Genomic DNA, 13,694 nt, shown 5'->3' on the forward strand with positions numbered 1-13,694 from the left:
GTTGAGGGGACAAAAGGGAACACCAAGCAAACAAAAATGCAGACACCAACCAAAGTACTTGATACTGAAATATGTATTTTCATTGAAAAGTTTTATTTAAAAAAATAGAGTGTTTCTCAGTCATTGAAACACTTCAGTTAAGCTACTGGTAAACATACTCAAATCCCTGAGTTTGAGGGTTACATTATTCTCAGAACCTTGCAACTCAGTCTTGGAAAATGATGCCATTGAGTTTTCATACGAACTGATCTGCGAGCAAGTTTCGCATAGGATTTATTTATTTTGTATATCCTACTCTTCAACCCCCAGAGGAGCTCACAAATCAAGAAAATTAAAAAACAAGCAACCCGCGCCCAATACAATAAATAATTACAAAACGGCAGAACAATAACATTAAATATCAAAACCAGAACAAAAACAGTATCTAAATATCCTTCTTTTTTAAAAAAATGTTTTCACATGGTGCTGAAAAGATAAGTGTGTCAGAACCAGGTAAGCTTTCTTTAGAAGACCATTTCAAAGATAAGGAGTCACCAATTATAAGGCCCTACCCTTGGATCTCCACCAACCTTGCCTTCAATGACCGGCATCTGAATTATAGCCTCTGTTCCCTACCAATGCCTACTTAGTTGAACTTATTTTTCTTATTTTTCTCTGCCCCTTATTTTCCTTTGCCAAGTTTTACAAACAGGACTCCAAATCCCGCAGGAACAGAGCAGCAACAATTAGTGCAAAAAAATAAATAAAATCAATTTCTGCCATTTATTCCAAGTCCAGAAGTTTGGGATTTATTAGTGTAGATTTCTAGATCCCTGGGCTGGCTTAAGAGTCACATTCTGATCAGTGTTGCAAGGACATAACTTCCCTTCAGTGGCATTTACCCTGCTGGAGAGAGAAGATGGGACTTTCCAGGGAGACTTTGGAAAAAACAAACCCACCCATTAGTCAGCTTTGCCCAGGCAAGTCTCAAGAGCATATTCACTCCTTCATCACAGTTTTAAGAGCAGTGGCACTGGCTCACGATACTGGAGAACGGCTAGTCAAGCTGCAGATCAAATATCTCTTCCTGGGCCACAATGCTTTCCTACAGAGAAAGAAAGAAAAATCATTAGTTGTTTCCATAGTACCTTTACTATAATGCATTTTGCATCTTTTTACTAGGGCTGTGTGATATCTGGTTTTCAGCATCGTGATATATCAGCAGCTAAATATGCTAATATATTGCGATGTCTGGATTGCATCTCGGCTGCTTCTGCCTCCCACATCACCTGGCCTCAGCCTTTTCTGTGCCTTAGTTGAGCAAGCTGCATTGTAACCAGAGGGATTTTCCCAGTCTGTGCCTGCTCTATGGTTTGCTGCTGCCTGGAGGAGGCAGGCGAGAGCTGAGCCGGCAGAGCAACAGACAAACATTCCTCTGGCCTCGAGCAGTTTATCATCAGGGCAAATATTTTGAACCGGTTATCAAGATGTGGATTTAAAACCGGTGTTCAACAATCTATCATCATATCGCCCAGACCTAACCATCACACTTCTCAGCCAGGAGCACCTCACACCTACAAACTGGGACCCCCAGAGACAGCATCCTTTTATAGCCAGCCAGAACTGGACCCTTTTATTTGGTGTTGCTTAGTACCTGCCCTCCAGCACAGGCAGTGCAGAAGGCAAGAGCTGACTGAGAGGCAACAGAGCTATAGGCTCCAGGCCAAATGACTACAGATTTAAGGCTCTCCAATTGTGGGGCAAAGTCAAGGAGAAACAGGCAGCCACTGGCTCTCTAGATATTGCTGAGCTGCAACTCCCATCAATTCTGGCCATGCTTGCTGGGGCTGGTGGGAACTGTAGTTCAGAACATTGCGGGAGCACCTGATCTAGAGGAATTAAAAGCCTTGGTTATGCTCCAGGCTTTGGAGCGATCCAAAGTACTGTACTGATCTTACTTGCCGCTGGATCGACGAACAGTCGCAATCCTAACGATGTCTACTTAGAAATAATTCCTGTTCAGTTCTGTGGGGCTTATTTCCAGGTAAGTGGGGTTCAACTCGCACGGTCTGTTGTGCTTTGCAGGCTCTCAGACCCTGAGATCATCTTCTGAGACCCTCCTTCATGTGCCTCCTCCTCGAGAGCTGCGGAGGGTGGCAACACGAGAACGGGGCCTTCTCTGCAGTGGCTCCCTGTCTGTGGAATGCTCTCCCCAGGGAAGTTTGCCTGGTGCCTTCATGATACACCTTTAGGCACCAGGCAAAAGCGTTCCTTTTTAACCAGGCCTTTGGTGGATCAGATTGACATCTTATACCCTTTTAAAATGTGGCTCTTTGGGGGGGGGGCCTTATTGGGTTGTTGTTTTTATTTTGATTATGGATTTTGTGGTTTTATAGTCTGATTTTATTCTGTGAACCGCCCTGAGACCTCTGAGTATAGGGCGGTATATAAATTCAATAAATAATAATTATAATTATTATGCTGGACACTTGTGACGCTCCTGTTCAGTAGATCACTTAGTCCCATTTTACAGATGTGGAACCGAAGGATAGAGAGGGAAAAGGCTAAGCTACAAAGTGCGTCTTTTTGTGAGAGAAAGCTACATCTTGCCACCTATGGCGAGATCACAGCCAAGCATTTTTCCAGAACCCCATGTCAGTCTTGATTCAAGTTGCCTCATGGACAGCGTTTGGACTACCAGCATGGTGTAGCGTTTAAGAGCTGTAGACTCGTAATCTGGTGAACCGGGTTCGCTTCCCCGCTCCTCCACATGCAGCTGCTGGGTGACCTTGGGCCAGTCACACTTCTCTGAAGTCTCTCAGCCCCCCTCATCTCACAGAGTGTTTGTTGTGGGGGAGGAAGGGAAAGGAGAATGTTAGCCGCTTTGAGACTCCTTCGGGTAGTGATAAAGGTAAAGGTAAAGGGACCCCTGTCCATTAGGTTCAGTCGTGGCCGATTCTGGGGTTGCGGCGCTCATTTTGCTTTACTGGCCGAGGGAGCCGGCGTACAGCTTCTGGGTCATGTGGCCAGCATGACTAAACCGCTTCTGGTGATCCAGAGCAGCGCACGGAAACACCATTTACTTTCCCGCCAGAGTGGTACCTATTTATCTACTTGCACTTTGACGTGCTTTCGAACTGCTAGGTTGGCAGGTGCAGGGACCGAGCAATGGGAGCTCACCCTGTCACAGGGATTCAAACCGCCGACCTTCTGATCAGCAAGTCCTAGGCTCTGTGGTTTAACCCACAGCTCCACCCGCATCCCATCTTCTTCTTCTTGTGCTTTTTTAAAATGTTTACTACTTTTTAATGCACTATCAACTGGGGCTGCAGCCCAGCCTATGAAGAATCCATAGCCACACATGCCACGACACTTACCCAGCCCCCTTGCTGCTGTAGCCAGGGCACGAACATGTCCATATACTGGAGACTGTAGCCCATGAGGGTGTGCACTGCATGGCTGTTGATACCGGCCACTTTTCGCGTGAGCTCCATGGTGAGCGCCAGCTTAGCCAGCTGGGGGCTGGGGAGACCAGGGGGGGCACGTGAGGTGAAGGCCTCGGCCAGGCGAGAGAAGCTGCGGTAGGACAAGCGGGATAAGGTGTTGCGTAGCAATGGGTCGGCCTCAATCTGCCAATCACAGAAAGGGGGAAGAACCATTAAGAGTTGCCTGGGTGACTCATCTGAAGGACAGCTGCGAATTCCAATCAGAAAGACGCTCCTAAGCATTCATTGAGCACCAATAAGGTGCTTACATAAGGTGCGCAGGCCCGCCTTAGGGCTGATTTGCATTTTTGATACTTTCCAAAATTTCATGTGCTACTTGCGAGATGCTCACCCATTGAAAAGCCAAATACAGTGGTACCTCGGGTTAAGTACTTAATTCGTTCCGGAGGTCCATTCTTAACCTGAAGCACCACTTTAGCTAATGGGGCCTCCTGCTGCCGCCGCGCCGCCGGAGCACAATTTCTGTTCTTATCCTGAAGCAAAGTTCTTAACCTGAAGCACTATTTCTGGGTTAGCGGAGTCTGTAACCTGAAGCGTATGTAACCTGAAGCGTATGTAACCTGAGGTACCACTGTAAAGTGGGAGGTGGTTTCCCTTACAGAGGTACAAGCAGGGACATATGAGCTATTTCCAGACCCAAACAGTTTTTGTAAATGCCTTGAATGGAAAAGGAAGAACTAGCCTGCCCCATGGGTGTAGCCAGGTTTTTTGCTGGGGGCGGGCAGGCTTTTGTTAGGAGAGACAGAACTGCAGATTTGTATTGATTTGTATTGATCTGGGGGGCAGCTGCCCCCCTACTGCGCCTTTGGCTAGACCCATGGCCTGCCCTGTTTTCTTAAGAATCAATGCCGTCAGGGCAGCTCTGCATATGACAGGCAGAAGGAACAGGAGAAGACAATACTGCTGGCTATCAGTTGTGGGTGGCACATTCTAAGAAGTGGCATTGACAAAATTGTCTCTTGCAACGACACAGCTTCTTTGCAAACTGGTAAATAAAAGTTTAGCTCAACAATGTGAGCAAGAGAAGCTTTGCAAAAACAGACTGGGGCATATAAAGACAGCAATGCAAAAGGCATGTGCAGAGCTATTTGAACTGTGGCTACCCAGAAGCCTGTGGCTACGATGTTCAGTGGGGCTTATTCCCAAGTAAGTGTGCCTAGGAGATTGCAGCTTCAGTGTCTTCGCCTTAGGTAAGGTAAAGGACCCCTGGACGGTGAAGTCCAGTCAAAGGTGACTAGGGGGTGTGACACTCATCTCACTTCAGGACTTGCAAAGGAGCCAGTGTTTGTCCACAGACAGCTTTCCGGGTCATGTGGCCACCATGACTAAACCGCTTCTGGCGCAACAGGACACTGTGACAGAAGCCAGAGCGCACGGAAATACCGTTTGCCTTCCCACCACAGCAGTACCTGTTTATCTACTTGCACTGGTGTGCTTTTGAACTGCTAGGTTGGCAAAAGCTGGGACAAAGCAACGGGAGCTCACCCCGTCGTGGGGAATCGAACCGCCGACCTTCTGATCAGCAAGCCCAAGAGGCTCAGTGGTTTAACCCACAGTGCTACATATGACAACAGGATGATTCCTAGGCTGCAATCTTATGCATACTTAACAGTAAGCCCAAATCACACTTCTAAATAAACATGGGAAGAGGAAGGGAAGAAAACACAAGGGGTGAGTTTGCTTGGAAGAAGAGAAAGAAGGTGCGCTAATAGGTAAGTAGAGAGCAGGAACAACACTTGCTTTCACTTGCTGACCTTATAAAATAATAGCAGTAAGGTAAAGGGACCCCTGACCATTAGGGCCAGTCGTGACCGACTCTGGGGCTCATCTCGCTTTATTGGCCAAGGGAACCGGCGTACAGCTTCCGGGTCATGTGGCCAGCATGACTAAGCCGCTTCTGGCGAACCAGAGCAGCACACAGAAACGCCATTTACCTTCCCACTGGAGCGGTACCTATTTATCTACTTGCACTTTGATGTGCTTTTGAACTGCTGGGTGGGCAGGAGCTGGGACCAAACAATGGGTGCTCACCCCATCGCGGGGATTTGAACTGCCGACCTTCTGATCGGCAAGTCCTAGGCTCTGTGGTTTAACCCACAGCGCCACCCACGTCCCTTTTGGTCTTTCAGTAGCCATCCATTATTAAGAGGGCGATATCAGCAGGCTTGGGGAAACCCCAAGATTTGTAGAAGTACAAAAAAAGTTTAGGAAAAAGCCTGAAGGAGGGGGGAATTCTCCAAAAAGGCTAATGAGGGTTCAGTGGCCACAAAATTTTGGATAATTCTTTAGAGTTGCAGGGAGAAAACTGGGGTGCAAGGCAAAGGAGCAGAATAGAACGGCATATCCTGAAAAAGGGCCGGGCCGGCAGACAGGAACATTCCACAATGCAACAGCTTTGCCACAGGTTTGGCTTATACCTCCTTATTGATGATTCCGGCCTTCTCTTCCAGAAGGGCAACCAGTTTCTGGAGGATTTGCTCTTTCTGTTTCTCCTCCAAGTCTCCTGGCAGCTCCTCCGAAATAACTGTGAGCAGAAAAAAACCAGTCCAATTCAGAGATGCAACGTGGATGTGACAAAACAAATCGTTCTGAGGAAAGAGGGATCTGAAGATGGCTTTGGGCCTAGATAATGTATTTGGAAGGTCATTATTAATTGGAGCCTCTCTCTGAAGTGGTGGGACCTAACTATGGATTCCATGGCTGATAAAAATCAATTATTTTTTTAAAAAAAATTTAAAAAATTAAATTGGATTTTTAAAATAAAATGCTTTTGGAGGAAAAACCTTTCTAAAGATAGTTTTCTATTTAAGTTACATTATAGTCCAAAGGCTATTCATCAGGAAATAAGGATTTGTTTTAAGTTTTTCATGTGTGCTAAAACTCAATCTAAGTTTTTTTTAAAAAAATCATTTAACCACATCAGTTAACAAACATGGATACATATGCTATAACGTTATTGTTTTACTTAAATAGTTTAAATTGTTATTAAGGAAATGATTATTTTTCTCCTTCCAATAAAGTGCAGCAGAAAAGTTGTCCAAATATAAACAATAATTTCATAATTACCTGCCTTTGAATTTCTAATAGTATAACCAAATCAGCAATTTTTGATATAACTGTAAAAACTACTCTGAAAATATATTAGTCCAAAAACGAAACCTTCATCTGGTTGTAAATATTAAGATTATACCAGCAAGAATGAGTCTTTCTGTAAAAAAATGATTTCAATCAAGTCTTACTGACTAGTGATTTAAATTGTGATTTAAATCAATTTGACTTAAATCAAATCCACTCTGATGGATTCCCCTTGTTACTTCCTTCCCTGCCCTTCCTGTGTTGCAGCACCGTCCCAACACAGGGAGCACTGCACAAACTAAGAGGATGCTTGTGGGTGCTAATTCTTATGACATATTTGGCCAGGAAAGAAGAAGGGATTAAGATGCAATCTATATTACCCAGCGGTGAAGGTACAACCACAAGGAACTCAATCCCATACCTGGAGTGCTGGGTAAAGTGCCACCCGTGGGAAGTATGTTGATTTCATCTGTGGGAAAAGGCAAGCTTTTGGCCACCAAAGGGCTGGTCAGCTGTTGCTGCTTGACCAAGTGGTCCAGTTTCTGGGCCACCAAGGTATACAACTCAGCATTCTCAGCCTCACCACCTGCAAGAAAAGAACAGAAAGCTGTTAAGGAGCAGAGGAAAGCCAAATTCTGCACTGCAGAGAGAGCCACCGGTTAGCAAGGCAACAAAGGATAAGTTACCGTATTTTTCGCTCTATAGGACGCACCGGACCATAGGAGGGGGAGAACGGGGGGGGGGAATTCTCCCCCTCTCTGCTCAGCGCCCCTTCAGCGAAGCGGCAGGAGAAACGGAGCCCCTTCCATTTCTCCTCCCACTTCGCTGAAGGGGCGCTGCGCAGAGAGGGAAAACTGAGCAGCGCCTCTCCAGCAAAGCAAAGCCTAGAGAGCAAGAGGGATCAGTGTGCACCAACCCCTCTAGCTCTCCAGGCTTCAGGCGGCTATCCACAAGCCTTCTGAGTGCAGCGAGAACTCCTACTGCGCTCTGAAGGCTTGTGGATAGCTGCCTGAAGCCTCCAGAGCGCAGCAGCAGTTCGCGCTGCGCTCCGGGGGCTTCAGGCTTCTCCTTTTTAGCTGTGGGGCTGGGGCAGGGGCAGGGGAAGTCCGAGCTTCCCCCGAACCCAGCCCCCAGAACAGGTCGGGGAGTGGCGGTCCCTTCTCCCTCCTGGGGAAAAGCCTGCAAGAGCCGCGTGAAGCTTGTGTGCGGCTCTTGGGGGCTTTTCCTGCCTGCCTCCCCCCTGCATTCACTCCATAGGACGCACAGACTTTCCCCCTTAGTTTTTAAGAGGGGGAAAGTGCATCCTATGGAGCGAAAAATACGGTATGTGACATGCTAGCAAAAGCTGATTATCTGCAACAAGGCTAACTTCTGTTGGTGAAAGGATAGGCAAGCTTCTGAGTTGCACAGGAGTCTTCAACAGGCAGAAAAAGAAAGGAAAGTCAGTTCTCACCCACAGAATCAAGCAGCTACTATTAGTGAAGACATGGTTCCCCCCCCCCATGGGCATTTGACAAAAAACCCACACTGGACCTGGAAGTGTATGACCCCCCCCCCCCCATTGTTCACTGCGGACACTGAGGTCCAGCGCAAGGGGGGGGGGTTGGCCGCTCAGCTTCAAATGCTCTTGGATAAAATTGATTATCTGGACCCATTCCAGTCTGGTTTCAGACCTGGTTCTGAGACCAAATCAGCCTGGGTTGCCCTGACTAGGGGTATTTATTGGGAGAGGGAGAGGAGGACTGTGAACCTGTTAATTTCCCTTGATCTCTCTGCAATTTTTGATATCACTGATATCATGGTATCTTGCTGGATCAGCTTTGGAAATTAGGAGCCCAGTGGTACAGCGATTCTGCTCATGAAAGACTCATTCGAAGCAAGTTCCACTAGGTTTGATGGTGCTACCCACAAACAGGCAATAAACAGGGAGCTTTTGTCTGTCTGTTTTTTTCCAAAAAAAAAACAAACCTAGCACAGCTTCAAATAGCAAGAGAAAGCAACTTCGTTCTGACTACCTCTGGACTTGAAGGCTTGACATCCCGGAATCAAATCTTTGCTCAATATGGACTTTGGCAAGCGGAAACACCACTTTACCCTTCCTTCAAGAGGTTCAAGGCACAACCCCTTTTAAAATGTTTATAACTGGGTGAGGCATGGAGCCAGGACCTCTGTCTCTGAAGCAAGGAGGAATCTAGATAAGAAATGAAGGCCAGAGAGGTGGCATTTCCTTACCACTCCCTTGGGGCACCCGTTGCTCCGACGGGTGTTTCCGACAGTAGCAGTTGACAACAGGCAGGGAGTCTGGGCGCTGCAGAGTCCCACCGGGGCTTGTCGTCTCCCCTGAGGAAGATCCCTTTTTCCGCAGGATGTTCTTGAGGGAGAAGGAGCGCTTCTGGCGGCCGCCTTCGCCAACCTCCCCTCCTGCCTTGGACCTCTTTAAGGAGCCCGCAGAAGGCGGAACGTCCGGCGGGGTTCGCGGACTAGGCCGTCGCTGCAGTAGACGCTTGATGCTGGTGCGGAAGCCATGCTTTTTTTCGTCGGCGCAGTTATTTTCCTCATGGGCAGAGCTCCAGGCTGGACAATCCTGGAAATGTTCTGATGGGGAGCTGTAGGGAGTGAACAGCGATAGAAAACGTGGTATTATGGCGAGAGTCTTAATAGCAAAAGGATGGAAGGACGAAGAAACCCCGACTAAAGAATTATGGCAAGAGAAAGTGATGGACTATGCAGAATTGGCAAAATTGACACATAAACTAGGATAACTGTGACTTTAAAGATGATGGGGAACCTTTTACAAAGTATTTAAAGAAGCAACAAAGTGAACTGGACTCCTTGGCAGGTTTTGAATAAACACTCACAAACTTTTTATTGATAATAATCAGTTAGATGAATAGCATTTACAGAGAAACCAGAGATGGGAACTGAGGCCATCTTGCCATTTTCCTCAGACAGAAAAAATGTTTCCGCTCTAGTCATAAAGATACACAGCATGGGATCTTTCGTACAAAAGGTGAAAGCTGAGAGTCACTGTACTGCAGAACAGCCTAAAACTACGAAAGTCTGCACCAGCATAATATTATATTAATTTGCTCTCTTAGCCCCCACACAAAAAGAAGCCGAATGCCACAGAAGATTTTGTAAATCGGAACATGAAACATCTCCATTGTAAACAGTCTTCATAATCAAGATATTAAGGTTTGGGGCAGACTACATTGGTGTGCTATTATACACAGTGTCTGAATTTCAGTGTTGCGAAGCCACATAAAATAGTTTGGTCATTATTGTGTAGTCCATTTGTCATAGACTTGTTCTTTATAAAGTTTTGAAATCTTTTCATACCTACGGTATAGGGAGGAAACACACGATATTTATTAAGTACCTGAGGCAAGTGGTGTCTTGAAGCCAGGGTTAGGCCAGGGCATTTTGCTAAAGAACAAACAGTCCTGGGCCAGCCTTGACCTCAAGACACCCCCTGCCTTACCTCAAAGGTGACCCAAAAAAGAGCTTTTGAATGTGATATATCATGTTTTATTCTAGCTCCTACTTTTCTTACCTCCCAGATTGAAAACCACAACTTTCTTCCCAGATCTCTCCCGCCCAGGAGAATTCAATATAATTGCTTCTCCCAGGAATGCAGCCCAGATCCCAACTCAGAATCTGACACCGGAAGATACGGTGGTTTAGTATGGAGTTTTCTTTTAAGCCTTGTTTTATAAGACAGCTGGGAGTAACATTCATTTTTTTTACAGAAATACTCATTCTTGCTAGTACAGTGGTACCTCAGGTTAAGTACTTAATTCATTCTGGAGGTCAGTTCTTAATCTGAAACTGTTCTTAACCTGAAGCACCACTTTAGCTAATGGGGCCTCCCGCTGCTGCTGTGCCACCGGAGCACGATTTCTGTTCTCATCCTGAAGCAAAGTTCTTAACCTGAGGTACTATTTCTGGGTTAGTGGAGTCTGTAACCTGAAGCGTATGTAACCTGAAGCGTATGTAACCCAAGGTACCACTGTATAATCTTAATATTTACAACCAGATGAAGGTTTCGTTTTTGGAATAATAAATTTTCAGAGATGGGAAGTAACTATGGGGAATTGCTAAGTCTCAGCGTGCGTGATCCATATTGCTGTGGCTGTGACTTCTTTTAGAAAAAAAGGTGTTTGTGATTCACTTCTGCTGCCTTGATTCTTGGACACAACAGAAGATCTTGTCCCCTTCCAGGAAACCCAGAACCTCTGCCTGGACTCGCCCCTGAATTTTCCGCATTTCATTTCCTCCCAACTGAACCACAACATCGCTCCTCCGAAGACTCCTTTACCTGTGCATGTAACTTGTAGGATCGTAATAACTCCCGCCCACGTGACCTAGGGACTCCACCTCTCCATTTCTTAGCGCCCTTTGCAGGAATGCTTCCAGCACCCTCCGGGTCTCTTCTTCCACCTGCCTTTTTGGCGGCAGCGGGCTCCCTGCCATGAGTCTATCGTGCTGCAAAGATAGGCTGGCGTTCAAAGAGAAGAGACAAGTTTCTTGCCACACCTGCCAGCAGACCTGGAAGAAGAAGAACAACACATTAGCCTTCCCTCCCTTTTTCTCACAGCCCTTTCCATCCTGCTCCGTTTCATTCATATTATTGATTGCCATACCTCCCCTTCCCCCAAACACATATCCTTTGTACAGTGGTACCTCAGGTTACATACGCTTCAGGTTACATACGCTTCAGGTTACAGACTCCGCTAACCCAGAAATAGTGCTTCAAGTTAAGAACTTTGCTTCAGGATGAGAACAGAAATCGTGTGGCAGCAGCAGGAGGCCCCATTAGCTAAAGTGGTGCTTCAGGTTAAGAACAGTTTCAGCTTAAAAATGGACCTCTGGAACAAATTAAGTACTTAACCCGAGGTACCACTGTATATACACCAAGGACCTTTCGCTCACGTTCTTCTATCCCCACTGGAATCATATGATTTATTTCAGAGGCCTCCAATTCAGCTGCCTGCTCAAACACAAGGCAATCTATTCACCAGCCAGCCCCTCACGGATTTAACCCATGCAATCCAGACCCAAAGCATGCCACCGCAGAGCACAAAATAACCCCAGACATTTCAAGCTAAGTAAGCCAAGTATGGTAAACAAGCTGCTGTCTCTGTTGGTACATCCTATGGGAAAGTACCTCACTCCAGCAAAAACAGGTGTTCTTCTTCCTCCTCCACCTAACACTTTCTTTAAAGCCAGGTTGCAATCCCTGCCCTTGCTAACCTCAACCGGCGTCTTGGGGTTTTTCCCCACTCAAGCGGCACATAATTTTTATGAAAGAAATCAAACCAAACCAATAATATCATTCCTGTCCGATCCATAGAAGCAGCAGCCATTCCCCGCCCCCCAACACACACACATTGAGGGTGGGGCAGGTTGCAAGACTTGGCACACACACAGCTTTTGAATGGCAATGCCCCATCAATGCCCCGGACCCCTCAAATATTTTATGGGAGGCAGCCCCCGGGAATTGGATCCTAAGCCCCACACAAACACCAGCCCACCGTCTCTGCCCCCTTACCACCCGACACCCCGGTTTTTTTCAGCCTGGTAGTACATTCCTAGACATGTCTACTCGGTAGTAAGCCTGAATTACTCCCACCCTCTCTGCCTATCCCAATTCCCCCATCACTTTCCCCCATCACATCTCCCCGGAATTTGGGGGCTGCGTATGGGAGACTCCCCCACTACCTTAGAATCCCACGGTCGCGTCTCTATCCCGGAGGCTCGCTCGGTCCGCACCTGAAACAGAAGCCCGCCAAAAGCCGGAGAAAAGTTTGATGCTCCTCCGGCAAACTTCCTAGCCACTTCTGCAGCAGGAAAGATTTGCACATGCGCCTTCGCCACCTTAAGTTCAGTTTCGGTCCCGCTTTCGTCGATAGCGGCGGGGGTGGGGGTGGGTGTACAGTTGTCGGGGGCGGGGCTCCGAGGACGCCCCGCCCATGGGATTTAACCCCTGCTGGGCGATGCGATGACGTGTAGCGTTCTGGAATCAAAGCGGGAATCCACAGAATGAATTGTGCGCGAAAAAGGAGTCCTCGAAAGCGGAGGGTGTCCTTTGCGCTTGAAGGAGAGGGCGGTGAGGAGTTTATTTATTTATTTATTTTTATTTATTGAATTTATACAGCTTCCTATACAGTACCCGAATGTCTCAGGGCGGTTCACAGAACAAAATCAGAATACTGTATAAAACCTATGGAGCTGAACTGGCTGGGTATCGAGAGATCAATGCCCTGCGAAGTCCCAAAAGACGAAAACACAACAAAAAGCACTGGTGGCCTTGAGAAAATGATGTAATTTGTCTGCCAATTGAGACGTCTCCATCTCATTCGAAGAAACGCTGGCATTTAGAACGACCGGCAGTGATATAGTTTTATTAAATTTCCACAAATTTCACATAGAATTCCAATACACAATTCTTTTTTTTATTTTGTATTATCGACTTCCCATCCCTTTTCCCGTGTTTTTTTATTCTATCTCACACACCCTATCTTCACTTATTTATATCATAACCATAACCACAATAATCTTTCATTATTTCTGTTGCTCATAGTTCAAATCCCGCTCGCGAATTCATCATATTATAACATTTCTTTAAATAGTCCGAAAAAGGCTTCCATTCTTCCATAAAATATCATTAAGTCCTTCTATTTTAGCTTTGCTGATTCAGCACAATCCGTGACTTTGCTTCTCCATTCTTCTTTGGTGGGAACTTCTTCATCTTTCCATTTCTGTGCATAGAACAACCGGCAATAAGATAAAATCTGATGTTGCTCACTGAGGGCTTAGTAAGAGAAAGGATTGTAATAACAATAAAGCTTCTGGAAGACTTTTTGCACCATTAGGTGAGTGTGAAAGACCAAACTGAACTGGAGAGAAGAGTTTTGATCTTTATTAAATCCTTCTTTTCTTCCGGGGAGCTCAGGCTTGCATGCGTCGCTCTTCCCCACCTCATTTTATCCACAGTAACCCTGAGGGTGTCAGGGGACTCAGCTGTTTTTGCACAAAAGCAGGAACCACGACGTTGAAATTTCAGCAGCATAACCCGTAATAGTCCATAATATATTTTTTTCTCCCCATAATGGTGCCTATTCTTGAAGAGGG

The 13,694-nt window shown here is 46.4% G+C and overlaps 1 protein-coding gene across 3 annotated transcripts; it reads right to left on the reverse strand.

Moving 5' to 3' along the window:
* Positions 1-72: 72 nt before the first annotated feature.
* Positions 73-12,646, reverse strand: BCL2L12 (BCL2 like 12). Of its 3 annotated transcripts, none has more exons than XM_083470152.1 (7): positions 12,333-12,646; positions 10,879-11,108; positions 8,793-9,166; positions 6,982-7,146; positions 5,903-6,009; positions 3,357-3,608; positions 73-1,084 (listed from the first exon to the last, which is right to left on the reverse strand). In XM_083470152.1, the coding sequence occupies exons 2-7, from the start codon at positions 11,031-11,033 to the stop codon at positions 1,037-1,039; spliced, it is 1,101 nt and encodes a 366-aa protein (XP_083326278.1). In that variant the 5' UTR covers positions 11,034-11,108; positions 12,333-12,646; the 3' UTR covers positions 73-1,036. The 3 variants fall into 3 exon arrangements, with proteins under 3 accessions (XP_083326278.1, XP_083326277.1, XP_083326279.1); XM_083470151.1 differs by having other exon boundaries at positions 12,282-12,463; XM_083470153.1 differs by lacking the exon at positions 10,879-11,108 and having other exon boundaries at positions 12,333-12,497.
* Positions 12,647-13,694: the final 1,048 nt, after the last annotated feature.

Source organism: Podarcis liolepis (assembly GCF_965112155.1).
Source record: "Podarcis liolepis genome assembly, chromosome: 13".
Classification (NCBI taxonomy): domain Eukaryota; kingdom Metazoa; phylum Chordata; class Lepidosauria; order Squamata; family Lacertidae; genus Podarcis; species Podarcis liolepis.